Source organism: Salmo trutta, chromosome 25 (assembly GCF_901001165.1).
Source record: "Salmo trutta chromosome 25, fSalTru1.1, whole genome shotgun sequence".
In the NCBI taxonomy this organism is placed as follows: domain Eukaryota; kingdom Metazoa; phylum Chordata; class Actinopteri; order Salmoniformes; family Salmonidae; genus Salmo; species Salmo trutta.
The window spans coordinates 28021204-28041763 of NC_042981.1; the positions used below are offsets into that span (position 1 = coordinate 28021204).

The 20560-nt window shown below is 41.0% G+C and overlaps 3 protein-coding genes across 4 annotated transcripts; 2 read left to right on the forward strand and 1 right to left on the reverse strand.

The window, feature by feature from the left end:
• The first annotated feature begins 66 nt into the window (after window positions 1-66).
• On the forward strand, window positions 67-6041 carry mlh3 (mutL homolog 3 (E. coli)). Its single transcript, XM_029714156.1, has 12 exons — window positions 67-112; window positions 190-255; window positions 3524-3603; window positions 3764-3868; window positions 3980-4064; window positions 4153-4221; window positions 4396-4504; window positions 4709-4868; window positions 4983-5006; window positions 5157-5235; window positions 5332-5480; window positions 5896-6041. Exons 1-12 carry the CDS (start codon window positions 67-69, stop codon window positions 5965-5967), a joined length of 1044 nt encoding a protein of 347 aa, XP_029570016.1. The 3' UTR covers window positions 5968-6041.
• On the reverse strand, window positions 5713-16598 carry LOC115162324 (transmembrane emp24 domain-containing protein 10-like). Its single transcript, XM_029713518.1, has 5 exons — window positions 16355-16598; window positions 15688-15808; window positions 9671-9744; window positions 6760-6886; window positions 5713-6562 (listed from the first exon to the last, which is right to left on the reverse strand). The coding sequence occupies exons 1-5, from the start codon at window positions 16529-16531 to the stop codon at window positions 6441-6443; spliced, it is 621 nt and encodes a 206-aa protein (XP_029569378.1). The 5' UTR covers window positions 16532-16598; the 3' UTR covers window positions 5713-6440.
• Window positions 16599-17493: 895 nt separating this feature from the next.
• fosaa (v-fos FBJ murine osteosarcoma viral oncogene homolog Aa) lies at window positions 17494-20506 on the forward strand. Of its 2 annotated transcripts, none has more exons than XM_029713521.1 (4): window positions 17494-17767; window positions 18487-18714; window positions 19033-19140; window positions 19251-20506. In XM_029713521.1, the coding sequence occupies exons 1-4, from the start codon at window positions 17627-17629 to the stop codon at window positions 19917-19919; spliced, it is 1146 nt and encodes a 381-aa protein (XP_029569381.1). In that variant the 5' UTR covers window positions 17494-17626; the 3' UTR covers window positions 19920-20506. The 2 variants fall into 2 exon arrangements, with proteins under 2 accessions (XP_029569381.1, XP_029569383.1); XM_029713523.1 differs by having other exon boundaries at window positions 17710-17767; window positions 18536-18714.
• The last annotated feature ends 54 nt before the right edge of the window (window positions 20507-20560 follow it).

A 20560-nucleotide genomic window follows, 5' to 3' on the forward strand; every position in this document is an offset into this window, starting at 1 on the left:
TCTTGCTTGATGATTTAAGGTGTTTGATCTTGCTTCACACACTAAAATATTCAGTCCTCTAGGAACATGGTCTTTCATGCCTTAAGGGGGCAGTGTTTTCTCCTTAAACAGGGTAAGAAACCGGTGTGGAGAAGGCTACCATAGACTTCACAATGTATAAACAGTCGCTGCTGGAATGAACGTGTTTAGTGAAAGTCGAGGACTTCGAGGCTTCCAAACTACTTAAAATCCAGACGGAGACTGCACACGTTGGTCGTATGTATCAATTTAAAACACCCGCACCGGTAACGTTAGCTAAATTGTCGGTTGGAAAGCACTGGTTTGAATCTTGGCTAGCTAACGTTAACAGGATAGCTAGCTAATGTTACACATCAGTGGCTCCTTGTTGCCCTTAGAAATTAACCACGGTCTAACGTTATAAATATGATTAAGTGTTTGTCAAAAGAAGTTCAAGGTAAGCTTCGGTCTGGAATCGCAATATTTTCATTACAGCAGTGTCTTGAAGAAATTATTCTGAACAGTATTGATGCTAGTGCAACATGCGTGGGTGTGAGGGTGGACATCGAAGCCTTCAAAGTGCAGGTTATAGACAATGGCTCAGGGATGGACATAGAGGATATGAAGTCTGTAGGAAACAGATACTTCACAAGCAAATGCAGTTCTTTAGAGGACCTAGATCATCTCAAATTCTATGGATTCAGAGGAGAAGCTGTTGCCAGTATTGCTAATCTCGCTATGCTGGTGGAGATATCATCCAGGACCAAAATGTCTGTGAAGACTCATGTAAAAGTCTTCAAGGATGGTAAAGGCTTGGATGTGTTTGAGGCTGAGACTACCCGCCCATCTGCAGGGACGACTGTTGTTATTTGTAACTTCTTCCACAACATGCCAGTGAGGAGAAACAGGATGGATAGCGTGCTGGAGTTTGAACGGATCAGGCAAAGAGTGGAGGCCATTTCACTCATTCACCCCTCTGTCTCTTTCACGCTGAAGAATGACTGCACAGGGACCATGGTGGTACAGCTCCCCAAAGCCCGAAACACTTACTACAGGTTTGTTCAGATCCATGGTTTAGGTAGGGCCCAAAAGCTTGGGGAAATCAGCCACTCCCATGCACAGTTTGAAGTAAGTGGTTATGTAGGACGAGAAGGCCACTACAACAACACCTTACAGTTCCTCTATGTGAACGACAGGCTCCTTCTCAAAACCCGCATCCACAAGCTGCTGAACCTTCTCCTGCGCAAAGTAGGCAGTTCAAGTCGGCAGAATGACAGCCCCGGTACACCCCCTGCCATTAGGAGCCCAAAGCAGAGAAGAGGAGCCGAGCTACATGCAATGTATGTCATCAATATCATGTGCCACTACTCTGAGTATGACATATGCCTTGAGCCCGCCAAGACCCTGATTGAATTCAAAGACTGGGAAAGTATTATGTTCTGCATAGAAGAGGCTGTGAAAGCATTCCTGACAAGAGAGAACTTGGTGAGTGAAATCTCCCCAGAGGATATCCAGGACTACATTTGTAAGAATGTGTTTAGTGGCCAAACAGCTAGCACAGACGGAGTTAAGGACTCCATTGGCAAAGGTGTCCAAACACACATGGAGGGTGTTACCCTGGAATGTAACGTTGGAAGGACCCTTGCATCTGAACCTGTTCATCGACGGCACACAGAAGACGCTGACAAGATGAAAAATGTTTGTCAGACATGTGATGGAGTTGAATCAGAGCAGGGTGACAGAGTAGGAAAACTAAGGGACAAGGAGGTCCTTAAGGGTTTTGGACAGGAACAAGAGCATAATACCACAAACCCACAATGTCGACCAAGCTCAGTAGATACAGACCAAGGTCTACAGTATGATTCAATTACAGATTCATCAGTTACGGATTCATCAGAGTCTTACAAGGAAGTTACGAAAGAGAATGAAAGCAATGCACATCTGAAATCTGCTCTTTCTTGTCCTGAATCATCTCCGCATAGTCTTATCTTTAAGACAAAGGGAGAAAATCTGAAAATGAGTATAGAAGGAACAGAGATTAAGGATAATGCAAGAGAGCATGTATCCCCCTCAAGATGCACTGTGAGAGTACCATGTTCTCTCACTCAGGGAATCCAGTCAGAGATGGGCTCTATCAAACAGACACTACCTCAACCACAGGACACAGAACTGAATCCAGGTGGACACAGAAAGATCTTTCTATCACATCCATACATTCATAGCAGTTTACCCTCTCAGAAATGTCTCTCCCACCAGAGTAGACAAGAGCTAGCGTTAGAATCTAGAGAGAAACTTGCAACAAAACGAAAATGGCCTATGGTGGAGGGCCCAGGCCATCTTCACGTGTACGACAGAGAAAGTAAGGACCTTCCCACTGGCATCCCTTCAAAGATTTCTACGTTCATGTCATGTCAAAAGCTGGCTTTATATAAAGAGGCTGGATCTCTGGACAGGTTCAGAAGAATATACGGGAAGCTTACCGAATCCAATCCAGTTCCTGTCGACGTTAATAGCAATTATTTAGCAATTGATGCCACAGCTTCCCAGACCAAACACTTGGTTATGAATGCCAAGGCTGTTTTGCCCTATCTTGAAGCGGATCAAGAAAGGGATGTCACAGAGTCACGTCTGGATCTGATGAAAGACCACAAAAGCCCATTAACACTCTCCATGTTCACCAAACACAAATCTCTCTCCGCTCGGAGCGGTAGAATATCTTTGGCTGCCAAACTCTCTCATTTAAAACACCAAAGGACAGAGGTTGAAACCAGTGAATTTGTACATCCTCCAGAGACTACTTCAAATGCGGATATATGTCCCCAGGACACTGTAGAAAACAATGCTATTCTAGACATCAGTAATGAAGAACACCACAATAACACTGGCCGGAATCGTGACTTCATCCCGGGCTGCAGTACAAATACTCTGCCAGATGAAAAGGAAGCGAACAATGTCACAGCATCATGTGATTGGCTGCATCACTATGACGACGCTGTGGGGAAGCTGGTCTACATCAACAAAGTGACAGGACTCAGTAAATATGAAGCACCCTCTACTGAAGAGACACAAGTGTCTTGCACGTCAGATGTCACCAACATGGCAATCAGTGTCATCTCCAAAAAAGGTAAGAACTTTTATCATGTATTCATCATATCTGTCTAACGCCTACTTTTAAAGTTTAGACCATTATATTGTTTGGATCAAGTTTGATAGTAGTAAGCTATGTATGAAAAGTATATTTAAGGATGTATGTTTGATTATGAGTGCTTGTGTTAGTGTTTACTACCTGGCTTTCCTTCCTTCCCCTGCAGGGATTGAGTACAGGTGTTACCCATTTCAAATGGATCTAGTCTTGCCCTTCCTTCCCAAATCCAAAGCAGGGAGAGTTCTTAGTTCAGGGCCTGACAATAGAGGTACAATGGAGGTTTCTGGCAAAAATGTAGATCAGAATGCTGCAGTAGACTGTGTGTGTATTATTAACCTATTTTTTATATTCTTGTGTAATCTTATTTTTTTCTTTTTATAGGAGATGACATTCAGGACTCTAATTCACTGTCCTCCCTGTACTCTGAGTGGACTAACCCTGTGTTTGCACGACCTCCTATGGTAAGCCAAATTCTCTCGTTTCACTCCAGAATGTACAAATAGCTGCCTCAGTCCAGAAATGAAATACAATTACTTTATTTTCACATGTAGAACTTGTGTGTTGTCTTGACTTCCCTTTAAAGCACATTATTGCTTATTTCAACAACCCATGACTTGCCAGGTTGGTGTGGACATATCAAGTGTGCAAGCTGAAGGACTGGCTGTGAAGATCCATAACATCCTTTTTCCATACCGCTTCTCCAAGGACATGATTCACTCAATGAAGGCAAATATCTCATTACCCTTTGATTCATATGATAGTGTGTTGATACAGTGGCTTTATATCCCACCATGAAGTGATTTCTTACACTAGCTAAATATTTCTCTTACCTTGTAGGTTATTCATCAAGTGGATAAGAAGTTTCTTGCATGTCTTATCAACACACAAGACCAAGATCCTGCGGCATGCAGTGAAACTGATGGTACAGAGAGAGATTTTAAGGTTAAACAGTTTTCCAGTTTTAAGTCATCCATTTTTCTTTCTAAGTGATCACACCTTTTGAATTTCAGGGAACCTTTTAGTGTTAGTGGATCAACATGCTGCGCATGAGAGAGTTCGTCTTGAGAATCTAGTTGCAGGTAAGACCACCCCACCCTGAAGTGGATGCTATGCAGTTACAAAGACAATGCTGAAATACTCTGTAACAACATGTTAATACAGTGTTGTTACTGTAGTAATTACAGCATTACCAAGTAGGAATACAAGCAACTGGTGTAAAGTGTAACCGCCCATTCTGCTATGTAATGATGCAGATTCGTACGAGGATGACCCAGAGGCACCGGGGGAGAGACGGCTATGCTCATCCACTGTAGCCCCACCACTGGAGGTCAGCGTGACAGAGGAGGAGCTGAGGCTGCTCAGGTCAGCGCTTAGCTGCCTCTAAGACAAGCGGTCAGAGGAACTCTGTTGACCATCCAAACGAGATGTAGTGAATGTGCGGTTGGTTTTCCCAGCTGTTAACTGGAGACAGTTGTCTCAACCGCTTAATTAGGAGTGAGGGTCTATAGTGGTGGTGGCACAGCTTCTGCTCTGATGATATGGATTAGGGGGTGTTCCTTTTGACAGGTCCTGCCGGCCGTCCTTGAGGGGCCTGGGTCTGGAGTTGCAGTTCTCGCAGATAGGAGATCCCCAGGTCCTGGTGGGGAAGGTGCCAATGTGTTTCACAGAGAAGGAGAGCAATGAACTCCGCCGGGGGAGGCGTTCGATCATCAAGCCCATAGTGGAGGTGAGAATTATACCACCTCTCTTCAGCAAAATGATTGTACCCTGTAATATTTCCTTATTGATTCAATTATCACCTCATTCCTATTCATTTCCACCTCATGCAACCGCCCTCCAGGAGTACCTGCAAGAGCAGATTGAGGTGAGCACTCTATCAAAATCTTTAAAAGGAGAATAGTTTTCCATGCTGTCTTGTTTGAAAGAACAATCAATAGGATGAATATCGTCAAATAATTTGTGTATGGATATGAGTTCATTTCTATTGGTCTGTGTTTTGTTCCTTTCATCTCAGTTACTGCATTCAACTGGCAGAGTGCGAGGGACATTGCCTCTTACGGTACTTAAAGTCCTCGCTTCCCTTGCATGTCATGGTGAGTGTTATTTTTAATTCAGTGGTCATACTGTACTTTGTATACGTTGCTCATTAGTGTCATGGTGAAGTATTATTGGTGTTATGGCCCAAACAGGTGCAATCAAATTCAATGACCGCCTCAGTAAGGAGGAGTGTTGCAGCCTGGTAGGCGCTCTATCTTCATGCCAGCTGCCCTTCCAGTGTGCCCATGGCCGCCCATCCATCGCCCCGCTGGTAGACGTCCTTCACTTGAATGACCAAGAGGTACCACTATAGACATGTACTGATTAAGGATCAGTTTAAAAGGAAAGCTCCACCCAAAAAAAGTGGGTATTTGTTGATATATTCCCAAAATGTTTTACATGTCAGCAATCAAGTTTAAGACAGCTTTTAAAATAGATGGTATGCCATATTTTGAAAGTTAATCTTCAACTTGGTTGCTGACATGTAAAACATTTCAGGACTATAATCAATGGAGTAATGAAACATACCAAAATAGTTTAGGTGGAATTTTACTTTTACAAATTAAACAGTTATTGTAAGGCTAGCTAATCTTCCTGGGGTCCAACACATTACAAATCAAGACTTCAAACATGTGACTACAGATTAACAACATACAAATGAGTCTTGCTCCACGCCAAGCTTAACTTGCTAAACAATATTTTCTTGTTTTTCACAGGAACCACCTAGACCAAACCTCAGAAAACTGAGAAGAATGTACAAAGCCTGGGAACTTTATGGAAATGGCTAAGTGTGCCAACATTGTCAAATGATAAAAGATTCATTTAAAAACAGGATTTCCCTCATTAAATGAGACAATTATTGTAATTGCTGGTCTTTCAATGCCGTATAGTCTTTATAGCTATATGAAAGACACCCAGAGTGAAAGCCTTTTTAATCAAAAACACAACCATGTACCTGACATACTGGGGACACTTTATTTTTGCATAACAATAGCTGAATGTGTGATGGGAGGCTTTGTGCACTCACTAAAAATGGTGTGTTTATTTTCATACAGTATTGGTAGCAATATTGCATGAGTAAATCTCAAACCAATGTATTTCTAATGAAAACATAGTGCCTGAGATGAGGCTAGTAAAAAACTGAAGTTGACTAAAAAAAAAAAATTGTATAGGGGGGCTACTACCCAACTTATTTTTTCCTCACAAATTGCACACCATTTCCCCAAACGTCCTCAACATGGTCCCTGCTTCGTAGATGGCTTTACTCAATCAGTTTCTTCGCCTTGAAGAAACGCCGTAGGTAGAAGACCTGCCACGTTGCCAGCCCAATTAGACAGCACATGGAGAAGATACTGAAGTACAAGACACGTATGTTGGTGGATTCTGCAATGTGAGGGAAAATCTATTTAACCGAGTAACGTGTCGGATTAAATAAACTAAGGTTTTACTCTTTTCACAAGACAAGGCAAAAAAGATTGAAAAACATGAAAGACAATGAACATTTTCTGGTTGAGTGAAAACATGGACCGCAAATATGTTGCTTTGCACCTTTTTGTTTTTTCCCCCCATATAGCCCTTACCATTTGTGTCCCTCATTTCCTCTTCACGCTTCTTCATGTAGGCAAAGTCATTCACAATGGACTCCGACAAGTCTTCGAGGCGTCTTAGTTCAACTTCTAGGGGCTTCAGCTTCTCAACTTTTGCAATCTGAAAAGAGCATAAGAATTAAAGTTGAGCGTACTGTGTCAAATGGACATGAGTATTCTCTCTTCCACCGAAACATTACAGAATAAAGCCCCGATTGACCACTGGATGTCCTTAGTCACATTTAATAGTGTGAAAATGTTAGTGTATGACACTTGTATTGTGGAGTGGATAAAGATCTGTGTGAGAATGCGTTGAGAGAGAAAGTTAGTCTTAGGGTGTCTTCACACTTGGTCCCCTTTTGTGCAGTGTGAACACTCCAAATGAACTCAGAACCCTAAGAGCCCCCGAACTGAGACCATCTCGAGAGGTGGTCTGGTTTGGTTCGCTTTAAGGCAATGTGAACAGGTTCGCTTGTCATTATTCCCGGACCTCACACTAGACTACTGCCATAACCCCCTCACACTAGACTACTGCCATAACCCCCTCACACTAGACTACTGCCATAACCCCCTCACACTAGACTACTGCCATAACCCCCTCACACTAGACTACTGCCATAACCCCCTCACACTAGACTACTGCCATAACCCCCTCACACTAGACTACTGCCATAACCCCCTCACACTAGACTACTGCCATAACCCCCTCACACTAGACTACTGCCATAACCCCCTCACACTAGACTACTGTAACACTGTTTCCCATCACATTGGTGCCACAAAAGAGATGTTCAGATTCGTGGGGGGAAAAAACATGCTGTTTTTGATTAGCAATTGTCAAGGATGCACAGACATTACAAAACGTGTGGAGTTTTGTACTGACATGATGTTCAGATTATTTGTTTGCAATACATGATCTATAGGCTAAGAGATTAATAAATTGTTTATTTGAAAGTGGGCCTTGAATAATGTGAGAAGACAACATTCAGCGAATCAATGCTAGCTCTTAAGCGGCATTCATGTACAATTTGCAGTTCTATTTATTCTGTTACCAATAATACATGTTAAATTATAATCAGAAGATAATATTAACTAAATACAATCTATTAGCGTCAAATGTGAGTAGGTACAGTACCAGTCAGTTTGGACACCTACTCATTCCAGGGTTATTTATTTGTACTATTTTCTACATTCTAGAATAGTGAAACCATCAAATAACATATGGAATTGTGTAGTAATCAAAATATATTTTGAGATTCTTCAAAGTAGTCACCTTTTGCCTTGATAGCTTTGCACACTCTTGGCATTCTCAACCAGCTTCACCTGGAATGCTTTTCCAACAGTCTTGAAGGAGTTCCCATATATGCTGAGCACTTGTTGGCTGCTTTTTCTTCACTCTGTGGTCCAACTCATCCCAAACCATCTCAATTGGGTTGGCGTCAGGTGATCCATCACTCTCCTTCTTGGTCAAATAGTACTTACACAGCCTGGAGGTGTGTTGGGTCATTGTCCTGTTGAAAAACAAATGATAGTCCCACAAAGCGCAAACCAGAGGAGATGGCGTATCGTTGCAGAATGCTGTGGTAGCCATGCTGGTTAAGTGTGCCTTGAATTATAAATAAATCACTGACAGTGTCACCAGCAAAGCCCCATCACCGCTATGCTTTACGTTGGGAACCACACATGCGGAGATCATCCGTTCACTTACTCTGCGTCTCACAAAGACACATTTGACAGATTTCCACCGGTCTAATGTCCATTGCTCATGTTTCTTGGCCCAAGCAAACCTCTTCTTACTGGTGTCCTTTAGTAGCGATTTCTTTGCAGCAATTTGACCATGAAGGCCTAATTCACGCAGTCTCCTCTGAACAGTTGATGTGTCTGTTACATGAACTCTGAAGTTTTTATTTGGGCTGCAATTTCTGAGGCTGGTAACTCTACTGAACTTATCCTCTGCAGCAGAGGTATCTCTGGGTCTTCCTTTCCTGTGGCGGTCCTCATGATACAGTTTCATCATAGCACTTGATGGTTTTGCAACTGCACTTTTTCAGAATTGACTGACCTTCATGTCTTAAAGTAATGATGGACTGTCATTTCTCTTTGCTTGTTTGAGCTGCTCTTGCCATAATATGGACTTGGTATTTTACCAAATAGGGCCATCTTCTGTATAATACCCCACCCTTGTCACAACACAACTGATTGGCTCAAACGCATTAAGGTAAGAAATTCCACAATTCACTTATAAAAAAGCACAGCGGTTATTGCATTCCAGGTGACTACCTCATGAAGCTGGTTAAGAGTGTGCAAAGCTGTCAAGGCAAAGGGTAGCTACTTTGTAGACTCAATATATTTTGATTTGTTCAACACTTTTTTTGGTTACTGTACAATTCCTTTTGTTATTTCATAGTTTTGATGGCTTCACTATTATTATAGAATGTAGAAAATAGTAAAAATAAATAATCCTGGAATGAGTAGGTGTGTCCAAACTTGAGACTGGTACTGTATATCTAGCTGTCCAATAACACGTTTTGATGGAATGGCTTATACTGCAGTTTTGGATTTTTATAAAGTGCATTTGAGTAAATGTTCAAAGGTCTTGGTTCCTTAACATAGCAATGTGAATGCAAAGAGAACTCGGACCACAAAATAGAATAGGTGAAGTAAACTGGCAAAAGAGTTGAGTCCTCATTCAAAGGCAAGGGCAGTGTGAATACAAAGAACAGTTCTTTGGCTTTTTTTTTTTTACTGCAGTGTTCATTTTAGAGGACTGAGATTTTAAAGAGGACTGTGAAAGGAACCTTAACCATCATTGACATTATACATATTTTTTTCATGTTGACTCATGGCCACACCAAATCTGATCCAGATGCACTTGGAGAAAGGCTGATGGGCAGTTGGTACTTACCTCTTCGTAATTCTTTGCCTCCACACCATGCCTCATGTCTAAATTGACCAGCTGGTCTGTGACCCTCCCAGTACCTAGACCCCAGAATGAAAAGACTTATTGTACAGAGGCCAAACATTCCAGGAAATGACTATTCCCTGCTTCCAAATCCTGCCCAGTCTGCTTTGGCTTAATCATATATACTCTTAACCCTTGAAGCAAGACGTGACATTAAAATAAGACTACTACACATTTGGCTCGCATGCTACGGGATGGATGAGAGGAATCATGACATTTACAAAAGATACTTAGAATATTCAAATATATTTGTCTCCACTATTTCGCGCTGTGGCACGAAAGATGTGTAGTGGCCCAGGCCTATCTGTGTGTGCAGATGGAGCGAGTGACAGTCAATGAGCCTAGCTGGCTGTGCGTCTTGTGACTGGTTGTAAATCATCATGAGCTGCAGAGCAACTCTGCTGTCCTCAGCAGGGGCGTAGGCCTGGGTGGGCGTAATCAGATTGAGCACTTGTTCCAAACTGGACATTGTCTTTTTACCTAAGCACAGTAGCCTACCTGCAAGAGCGCACTGGAATTGAGTACCATCACCTTAAATGGTCTACTGCTGGAGTTGCTGCACCTCCTATACAATATTAGCTACAAAAGAAATATAGGAGTTCTTGCACCCAAATATAAAATGATACCGGGACCCAAAATGAGTACCGGCACCTATTTCAGTCAAGCACTGGCCTGAACACGCATACACAATCAGATGGAATTCATAGCAAGCAGTAGGGAGGGGTTGGGAAAACTAAAGGGATATATTGATAATACATTATTTGGCAGATGCCTTTCAGGACACTCAAGGACGTTATACATAAAATCGAGTGCTGTACATAAAATCAATTGTATTTAGGCCTATGTAATGAATTATGCTTGATTATTTACTGGGGGAAAAAACTAAATGAATTGTTAATTATATTAAATTCAGTTCATCAATTTCTAAACAATGGGCAGGTTCTGGCACATCACTTCGCACTGATACCGTGTGTAGGCTACCCACGGTTAGCTAGCTTAGACAAGTAAAAATGGCCAAACTAAGCTCACAGTAAAAAAATGATTGAAGAGACCATGTATAGAAGGGGATGAGGGAGCATTTGCCAAGTTATTGGATATCAGTGATTTCCCCATGAAGGGCCTCCAGTCCCCCCTACTGATTGCATTGATCTAATCGAGGGACTTAGTTTCAGTACATTCAGAGACAATGATCAGCACTACAAAGCTGTTATTCAACACTTCGACTCGCACTCTACCTCCCTCCGCTGACACATCACCATCAGTCCAGTGAAATAAACGTGTTATTTACATTTCTGCTCTGATGTGCCTCGCAAGTAATAGGCTACAACAACTGACCAGTTTGTAGGTCTGTGAGTCACATGTTAAATGAATTTACATAGGCCTACAAGATTAGTGCATTCATGTAAATAAGGTATCTTATTTTCAATAAATTTGTAAAAATGTGAACCTGTTTTCACATTGTCATTATGGTGTATTGTGTGTAGATTGAGGGAAAAATACATGTAATCCATTTTAAAATAAGGCTAACATGAGATGGTTTGTTGTGTGCGATCAATTACAGAAAGGTATTAAATAAGGTTTTATGATGAGTGCCCAAATTGTGTACCAGAATTTTTTGGGCTGGCCCTGCCATCAACAGATTTCTGCCTACGCCACTGGTCCTCAGAACTGGATCATTATAAACTGATTAAAATGTTTTGCCTCATCCTACTCTCTTAGGCTACAACAGTTGAAGTCGGAAGTTTACATACACTTAGGTTGGAGTCATAAACTCTCTTTTCAACCACTCCACAAATTTCTTGTTAACAAACTATAGTTTTGGCAAGTCGGTTCAGACATCTACTTTGTGCATGACAAGTAATTTTTCCAACAATTGTTTACAGACAGATTATTTCACTTATAATTAATTGTATCACAATTCCAGAGGGTCAGAAGTTTACATACACTAAGTTGACTGTGCCTTTGAACAGCTTGGAAAATTCCAGAAAATTATGTCATAGCTTTAGAAGCTTCTGATAAGCTAATTGACATCATTTGAGTCAATTGGAGATGTACCTGTGGATGGATTTCAAGGCCTACCTTCAAACTCAGTGCCTCTTTGCTTGACATTATGGGAAATTCAAAAGAAATCAGCCAAGAACTCCGAAAACAATTGTAGACCTCCACAAGTCTGGTTCATGGGAGCAATTTCCAAATGCCTTTAGGTACCACGTTCATCTGTACAAACAATAGTATGCAAGTATAAACACCATGGGACCACGCAGCCGTCATACCGCTCAGGAAGGAGACGCGCTCTGTCTCCTAGAGATGAACGTACTTGGTGCGAAAAGTGCAAATCAATCCCAGAACAGCAAAGGACCTTGTGAAGATGCTGGAGAAAACAGGTACAAAAGTATCTATATCCACAGTAAAACGAGTCCTATATCGACATAACCAGAAAGGCCGCTCAGCAAGGAAGGAGCCACTGCTCTAAAACCGCCATGAAAAAGCCAGATTACGGTTTGCAACTGCACATGGGGACAAAGATCATACTTTTTGGAGAAATGTCCTCTGGTCTGATGAAACAAAAATAGAACTGTTTGTCCATAATGACCATCGTTATGTTGAGGAAAAAGGGGGAGGCTTGCAAGCCGAAGAACACCATCCCAACCGTGAAGCATGGCAGTGGCAACATGTTGTGGGGGTGCTTTGCAGCAGGAGGGACTGGTGTACTTCACAAAATAGATGGCATCATGAGGAGGGAATATTATGTGGATATATTGAAGCAACATCAAGACATCAGTCAGGAAGTTAAAGCTTGGTCGCAAATGGATCTTCCAAATGGACAACGACCCCAAGTATCCTTCCAAAGTTGTGGCAAAATGGCTTAAGGACAACAAAGTCAGGGTATTGGAGTGGCCATCACAAAGCCCTGACCTCAAACCTATAGACAATTTGTGGGCAGAACTGAAAAAGCGTGTGCGAGCAAGGAGGCCTACAAACCTGACTCAGTTACACCTGCTCTGTCAGGAGGAATGGGCCAAAATTCACCCAACTTATTGTGGGAAGCTTGTGGAAGGCTACCCGAAACGTTTGACGCAAGTTAAACATTTTAAAGGCAATGCTACCAAATACTAATTGAGTGTATGTAAACTTCTGACCCACTGGGAATGTGATGAAAGAAATAAAAGCTGAAATAAATCACTGATATTATTCTGACATTTCACATTAAAATAAAGTGGTGATCCTAACTGACCTAAGACAGGAAATTTTTACTTGGATTAAATGTCAGGAATTGTTTAAAACTGAGTTTAAATGTATTTGGCTAAGGTGTACGTAAACTTCCGACTTCAACTGTATATGCATTGTAGGTAGGTTGCCCAATGCTAGAATAATATGGAAATAGGTCAAGGCCAACTACACAATTTCTTTCATAAGCTTTCCTCAGCTCATTCTATTTTTCCCATCTTTGTACTGTTTGCTCAATTTCACTTCTTGTGGCCTAAAATATTTCTTATTAAAAATACATCTGAATGAGAATAGCATAGATTCCGACTTTCATAATTATTCCAATTTAAAAAACAATTTATTGGAGTAGTTTGAAAAATACACTTCATAACTTGAATTTGTCTTAATACTGATATTTCAGTTAGTAGGATTAAGCTTTTGGATGTTTCGTTCGCAACGTCAAGAAGGGATTTTTTTCCCTGGTCTCCCATGCATCGTTCCTGTCTTACAATGCTTTGCTCAACTAAGGTTTGTTGAAATTTCTCATTAGATCTTGCTATTGTTTTGCAAAGAAAAAGCCATATTTCAGACTTTTTTGGCCAGTCTGAGATATGGCTTTGTCTTTGCAACTCTGTGATGAATCCGTTTCTCAAACTAGACACTAATGAACTTGTCCTCTTGCTCAGTTGTGGCCCAGGGCCTCCCACTCTTTCTATTCTGGTTAGAGCCAGTTTGTGCTGTTCTGTGAAGGGAGTAGGTCACTGCATTGTACGAGATCTTCAGTTTCTTGGCAATTTCTCACATGGAATAGCCTTCATTTCTCAGAACAAGAATAGACTGACGAGTTTCCATTTTGAGCCTGTAATCGAACCCACAAATGCTGATGCTCCAGATACTCAACTCGTCTAAAAAAAAAGCCAGTTTTATTGCTTCTTTAAATCAGAACAACAGTTTTCAGCTGTGCTAACGATTGCAAAAGGGTTTTATAATGATCAATTACCCTTTTAAAATGATAAACTTGGGATTAGCTAACACAACGTGCCATTGGAACACAAGAGTGATGGTTGCTGATAATGGGCCTCTGTACGTCCATGTAGATATTCCATTCAAAATCAGCCGTTTCCAGCTACAATAGTCATGAACAACAACGTCTACACTGTATTTCTGATCAATTTGATATTTTAAATGGACAGAAAATGTGCTTTTCTTTCAAAAACAAGGACATTTCTAAGTGACCCCAAACTTTTGAACAGTAGTATATATATAAAAAATGACCGGATATTTTGCGCTGCTTTCGTCAGACTCTTAGCTCTGTTCTCTTTGTGTAAATAACATTTATTGAAATAGGCTATAGGCAATTTACTCAATGTCAACAATGTACTGCTGTGCGCTGCCTGATCCAATTCTGATCTGAGTAATTGTTTGATAGTGATTTTTTTACTTGTCAATTCAGACAACTGAAATCTACAATGAAAAAAACATATAAAACACAACATGTAAAGTGAAAGTCCCATGTTTCATGACCTGAAATAAAAGATTGCAGAAATGTTCCATATGCAAAAAGCTTCTCTCTCAAATTGCACACACATTTGTTTACATCCCTGTTAGTGAGCACTTCTCATTTGCCAACTTAATCCATCCACCTGACAGGTGTGGCATATCAAGAATCTGATTAAACAGCACGATCATTACACAGGTGCACCTTGTGCTAGTGACAATAAAAAGGCCACTCTAAAATGTGCAATTTCGTCACACAACGCCACAGATGTCTCAAGTTTAGGGAGTAGGCAATTGGCATGCTAACTGCAGGAATGACCACAAGAGCTGTTGCCAGAGAATTTCATGTTAATTTCTATGCCATAAACTGCCTCCAACGTCGTTTTAGAGAATTTGGAAGTAAGTTCAACTGGCCTCACAAACGCAGACCGTGTGTATAGCGTTGTGTGGGCGAGCAGTTCACTGATGTCAATGTTCTGAACAGAGTTCCCCATGGTGGGGTTATGGTATGGGCAGGCATAAGCTACGGACAACGAACACACTTGCATTTTATAAATGGCAATTTGAATGCACAGAGATACCGTGACAAAATCCTGAGGCCGATTGTCGTGCCATTCATCCGCCGCCATCACCTCATGTTTCAGCATGATAATGCACAGCCTCATGTCCCAAGGATCTGTACACAATTCATGGAAGCTGAATGTCCCAGTTCTTCCATGGCCTGCATACTCAGACATATGGTCACCCATTGACCATGGATGGGATGCCCTGGATCGACAGCGTGTTCCAGTTCCCACTAATATCCAGCAACTTCACACAGCCATTGAAGACGATTAGGACAACATGCCACAATCAACAGCCTGATCAACTCTATGCGAAGGAAATGTGTTGCGCTGCAGGAGGCAAATGGTGGTAACACCAGATACTGACTGGTTTTCTGATCCACGCCCCTACTTTTTCTTTTTTTAAGTTATCTGTATTCCCAGTCGTGAAATCCATAGATTAGGGCCTAATGAATTTATTTCAATTGACTGACTTCCTTATGAACTGTAACTCAGTAAAATCTTTGAAATTGTTGCATGTTGCGCTCATGTTTTTATTCAGTATATATTCTGGGTTGTCTAACTTTTTTTTTGTTTTTTACTTGCCCCGTACAAAGCGGACAAGCCTTAAGGTCGACCCTGCTGGCTTTACACTTAAACGATCCACGCCCATTGCTATGTTAGAATATATCTGTGACATGGTTAAACACTCACCTAGGGGGGATTTGCTTTCAAAGCAAACCTCAAACATATCATAGTCCTCTGTTGTAAAGGCAAACTTCCCCTTTGAAGCATCCTCCTTGGAGTACAAGATGTGACCTGATGAATCTGTAATCTGAAATGGAAAATAATTAAAACACACTGTTGGTACTTTTTTGATCCAGATACACTAGACATGCATGAATCAAAATAAACTAGCTAGCTACTTGTTAATTTTTATACCATACACTACATGACCAAAAGTATGTGGACACCTGCTCGTCGAACATCTCATTCCAAAATCATGGGCATTAATGCTGCTATAATAGCCCCCCCTCTTCTGCTGGATCGAATCCCCGAGCTGACAAGGTAAAATTATATTGATGGCTATTCAAGTATTTTGCCGTACTCTGTTTTACCAAAATGACCGCATTTTATTTAGCTAGCTACATTAGCCAGCTGTACTGTACATGTTCGATAGTCCATACATCGTATAGGTTAGCTAGATGACTTTAGCTATCGGTCAGGTGGCCAGCTAATGCAAACAAACCTGCAGAGACCATTTTTTATATTGGCATTGATTGTATTGATAGTAGCTAAGCGATGCACATATTCGAGGCTTCCATATCCAAGGATTTGATACAGTCTAGCTCGCTAGTTCAGACCTAGCTAGCTATGTTACCTTGAGATTGGTTTTCGCATTTGGTTGTTCGCTAACTTCGTATTCGCCTGTGACCAGCACGTCTTTGTGGATCTCTTCCCGCAAACATTTTCTAAGATTTACCGGTAGATAGAACGTAATAGAAAAGGTCAAATCAAAAAGAACAGGAAAAGTAAGTAATAGAAAAAATCTAGACATACTGTAGCTGGCTGTACGCTACAGTCAGTCGCCACCAAGCTATCTCGATGATAAAAATATAGACGCTACTCAGTTCCGGGTTAAGTCACGTGATCGCTTCGCTTCGCAGTACTTTTTTGCAAGTGCAACGCGCGCGGGGTCTTAATGATAAAAAAGATCACCATACAGTTTGTACTTTGTATCCATTTTATTTTCAGCGACATGTATTGCATCGTTTTATTTTCGTAATAATAAATACTAAATACGTAAATGCAAATACAAATCATGTTCTTCAATGGTTACTGGTAGATCGAGCCGTATTAAGGTTTTTGTTTTAAAAAATAATTTGAAGAAAAAAAATGATTTCCTGGACATCAGTGTCCTTTTATAGAATGCATCCTTTGCGAGATTGGCGTATAATAACTGTCGTTATATTAATGGCGTAGGCTAATATTATACTGTCATTTTATTATGTAATTAAAATAATACAAAAAATGCTTTATAACTAAAACAACCAGATGTATCAGTTCTTGTGTGTAGATAACTTCAGTTGTAGTGGCCTATAATTATCCTACTGCCTGATAAAACGTATATAACATTTACAATCATTCTAAGCAGTAAGCATTGTGTATATTTCCAATGTCATATAGTGCGCTGTAAACCAATTCATTCAGATAGAGACAACTGCATTATATGGCCATTAAAATGTGCTGTTATTTTCACAAAAATCAATAGAGTCCGTGTGCCTGAATTTATGAATGGGCATGCTACACGCGGCACACGTCTCTCTGGTATTTGTTGTATAAATGCATTTGGAAAAATTACATAATATTTAACAGGGGGGAAATTACAAATTTTAGCAACTCAGTCATATGACATTGAGCATTTGGCAGATGTTAAAAAATATGCTAAATGTGTGTTTCTTTGTCCTGTGGCTCCCCTCCATAGAGATGGTATAGCCTCCGTTCATTCATAAAAGTCTGGCAGAATATAAAAGGAGGGGCTTGCACACGAGTCTATCAGTTACCAGGTATAAACCTGGAATAGAAGCAACTGAAGAAAAACAATATTTAACGAGCAGGCTGATGATTCTATTAGCTGATGATATTTTAAGACATGTTTCTTAACTCTGACTTCGATTCAATGTCTCGCTGCAGCACAGAATCTCCTGTCGGGGACACCCTGACGTACTATCAGAAGACGCAAGATGACTCTTTCTCCAGGTCCTCAGCTTCGCCGTCAGAGAGCAGTGCACAGGTATGAACGAATCAAGTGGTGATGTCTGTGATGCAATGATAATAATATTCACACACAACGATGTCAACGACTATTAATTCAAATGTGGTTGACTTTCATCATTTATCATTGTTAATCAATACTCTATTAACATAAATGTGTGTGAAATCAATAATCGGAAATCATTGATTTATTTATCGAGATTGTCAGCATATGGGTGGGTAAGTGGGGTACATGATTTTACCATATTATTCATATTTATGTTATGAATACCTATGTCCTATTCCAAAATCCAAGACTGAAATATTGAAAATGCAATAACACGCCTGTGGATGAAAATTGTGTGTATTATCATTGTCAAGTCCTCAGACCAAATATGTAGCGTGTCCATGCAGCGGTTCATTGAGAAAATAAATCCATTCCGGAGACTTCACAGCATCTCTGCGTCAGTGTTGACGTCAGTAGCAATGATAAAGTCAAATATTGGTTCAGGGAGACTATTTTTAGATGGCTAGATATATTTTAAGGAAACCCATACATAGTTCATACATGCCATGACAATACAGCATAAAGTCACAGACATCCCCAATACAAATGGGGTAATTTCCTTATGTCTCTGTCATTAGAATAACATGTGTTTAGAATGACTGACTTGTTGTGCAGTAAAATAATTAAGTAAATTGTGATAAAAATCATTAGTGGTAAATTATTAATAACTGTGATAATATATAACTTTGCAGGAGCTCTGCCCAGACATGGATATACCAGCCACTTCATTTGTTCCAACAGTGACTGCAATTTCCACTACCCCAGATTTGCAGTGGATGGTCCAGCCGACTATTATAACATCTGTCTCCCCATCTCTGGGTAGCAAGCAAGCCAATGAAGTGCAGAGCTCTCACCAGGCAACACCCAAAGTGGGCGGGAGCAGGGGAAAAAACACTGGCAGAAAGGGGAAAATCGAACAGGTTGGTTAGCGCTTTTCAGATTGCAAGTTAAATGAAACACATTCACTTGTGTGAACATCTAAATCAATCTTAATATCCAACAGTGCAGCAGCATTGCATGCTCCCCACGAGCAGTGTATTTGGCTGTGTGCCGAGCTCAGGCAGTCCATTTATATTCAGGTCACAGTGAGTCTGCAACAACGGTCTATTTTTAGACGCATTGCAGAGAAAGATGCTTTTGCTACTCTAGAAAGGGGGAACTGGCAATGGAAGTCTGAGATTAGGAGATTAAATGGACAGATTATTCAAGGCGCAAGTGTTTTTCTCTGAATCTCACAGCTCTCTCCAGAGGAAGAAGAGAAGAAGAGGGTGAGGAGAGAGAAGAATAAAATGGCTGCAGCCAAGTGTCGCAACAGACGGAGGGAACTCACTGATACACTGCAAGCTGTAAGTTAACCCTTGGACATCATGCTAATCACAGTACCATCATTTGAAACAGTAATCTATGTTATGATTGTTTACATTTCCTGTGTTCCTCATTTTTGTTTTTTTCAAAGGAGACTGATCAGCTGGAGGAAGACAAAGCAGCTCTGCAGACAGAGATAGCCAATCTCCTCAAAGAGAAAGAGAGGCTAGAAATTGTCCTCGCTACTCATAACCCTGTGTGCCAAATTGCAGAAGACCTGGACTCCATCTTCTTGGAGCCCAGTGGGTCTCCCGAGCTGCCCCCCAGCCCAGAGGGGAGTAAGCTCCATGATGACAGTGCCCAGGAAGCCCCCTCGCTCCAGGACATGGACATTCCCAGTGACCCGTCCACAGCCATCTCTGGGAACTCCAACATCCTACTCTGTGCCAGTGCTGAAGTAAACATCTGCGACCTTGAGCCCTCTTTGGATATGAAGGAGGGGCTCCTGGACAACCTGCTGCCCAGCATGGAGGAGAAAGTCCCCACAGAGACTGCCCGCTCTGTACCAGACATTGACCTGAGCGGTTCCCTTGGGGTTACGGACTGGGAAACCCTGTACAAATCTGTGTCTAACGACCTAGAGCCTCTGAGCACTCCTGTTGTGACCTCGACCCCCACCTGTAGCAGCTACCTGACCATTTTCACATTCTCCTGTCCCGAGCTCGACTCCCTTGGAGAGGGGTTTGACGGTCGCAAAAGTGGAGTGGGCAAGGCTGAATCTGTTGATATCCTCAAGTCTCCAACCTTGTTGGCCTTATAATGTATGCAGAGGGAGTTGATTGGTGGATCACTGCAGTTGGTATCCCCAATTGTAATAAGATATCAGAGACTTGCTGTGGTGTCAGCACTTCAGTTTGAGGATTACATCAATGAAATGTGTTACTTGACTAAGCAAGTATAAACTTCTTCCAGATACAATTGATGTAGCTGAAAGCATGGCTATACATTTTGCAGATGGGGATGAAGTATGTTCTGGTTTTAACGCATGCCTAGGAATTCCAAATAATGTTCATATATGTTTGATCTGGTAAACTGTATTGTGGAATTGACTGTATGGTTTTGTGCTTCAATGGGAATAGTATATCAATAGCAATGAATGTTGTGTTAAAGTAAACATCCATGTTCAGTACTTACATAGATACCTCAATGTCACCCACTGTGATTTGACCTCATTGTTACAATGTTTAGAGTTTTCCATGAAAACATCCAGTGCTATATCTATCAAGATGTAATTTATGATGATTTATTTTTTTACCTCAGATTTGGACTTGTTTGTCAAATAAAAAAAGTTAATGAGCATTGATTGCTTATTGATAAATATTCACATTAAATATTCATCAAAAGTGATGTTGGGTGCTTTTTTGATTGTTAAACATCACACATACCAGCTAGTGTTGCTCC

Excerpts from the sequence above, each read along its gene's own strand:
- LOC115162324 (XM_029713518.1), bottom strand. The coding sequence starts at position 16,531 with ATGTCTAGATTTTTTCTATTACTTACTTTTCCTGTTCTTTTTGATTTG. Across the intron at positions 9,745-15,687 it reads TGAAAGCAAATCCCCCCTAG|GTACTGGGAGGGTCACAGAC; the intron begins GTGAGTGTTTAA and ends TCTGGGGTCTAG. Across the intron at positions 6,887-9,670 it reads AGGCAAAGAATTACGAAGAG|ATTGCAAAAGTTGAGAAGCT; the intron begins GTAAGTACCAAC and ends TGCTCTTTTCAG.
- fosaa (XM_029713521.1), top strand. The coding sequence starts at position 17,627 with ATGTTTCTTAACTCTGACTTCGATTCAATGTCTCGCTGCAGCACAGAA. Across the intron at positions 18,715-19,032 it reads GAAAGGGGAAAATCGAACAG|CTCTCTCCAGAGGAAGAAGA; the intron begins GTTGGTTAGCGC and ends TGAATCTCACAG. Across the intron at positions 19,141-19,250 it reads TCACTGATACACTGCAAGCT|GAGACTGATCAGCTGGAGGA; the intron begins GTAAGTTAACCC and ends TTTTTTTCAAAG.
- mlh3 (XM_029714156.1), top strand. The coding sequence starts at position 67 with ATGGTCTTTCATGCCTTAAGGGGGCAGTGTTTTCTCCTTAAACAGG. Across the intron at positions 113-189 it reads GTGTTTTCTCCTTAAACAGG|TGAAAGTCGAGGACTTCGAG; the intron begins GTAAGAAACCGG and ends GAACGTGTTTAG. Across the intron at positions 4,222-4,395 it reads TCTTGAGAATCTAGTTGCAG|ATTCGTACGAGGATGACCCA; the intron begins GTAAGACCACCC and ends GTAATGATGCAG.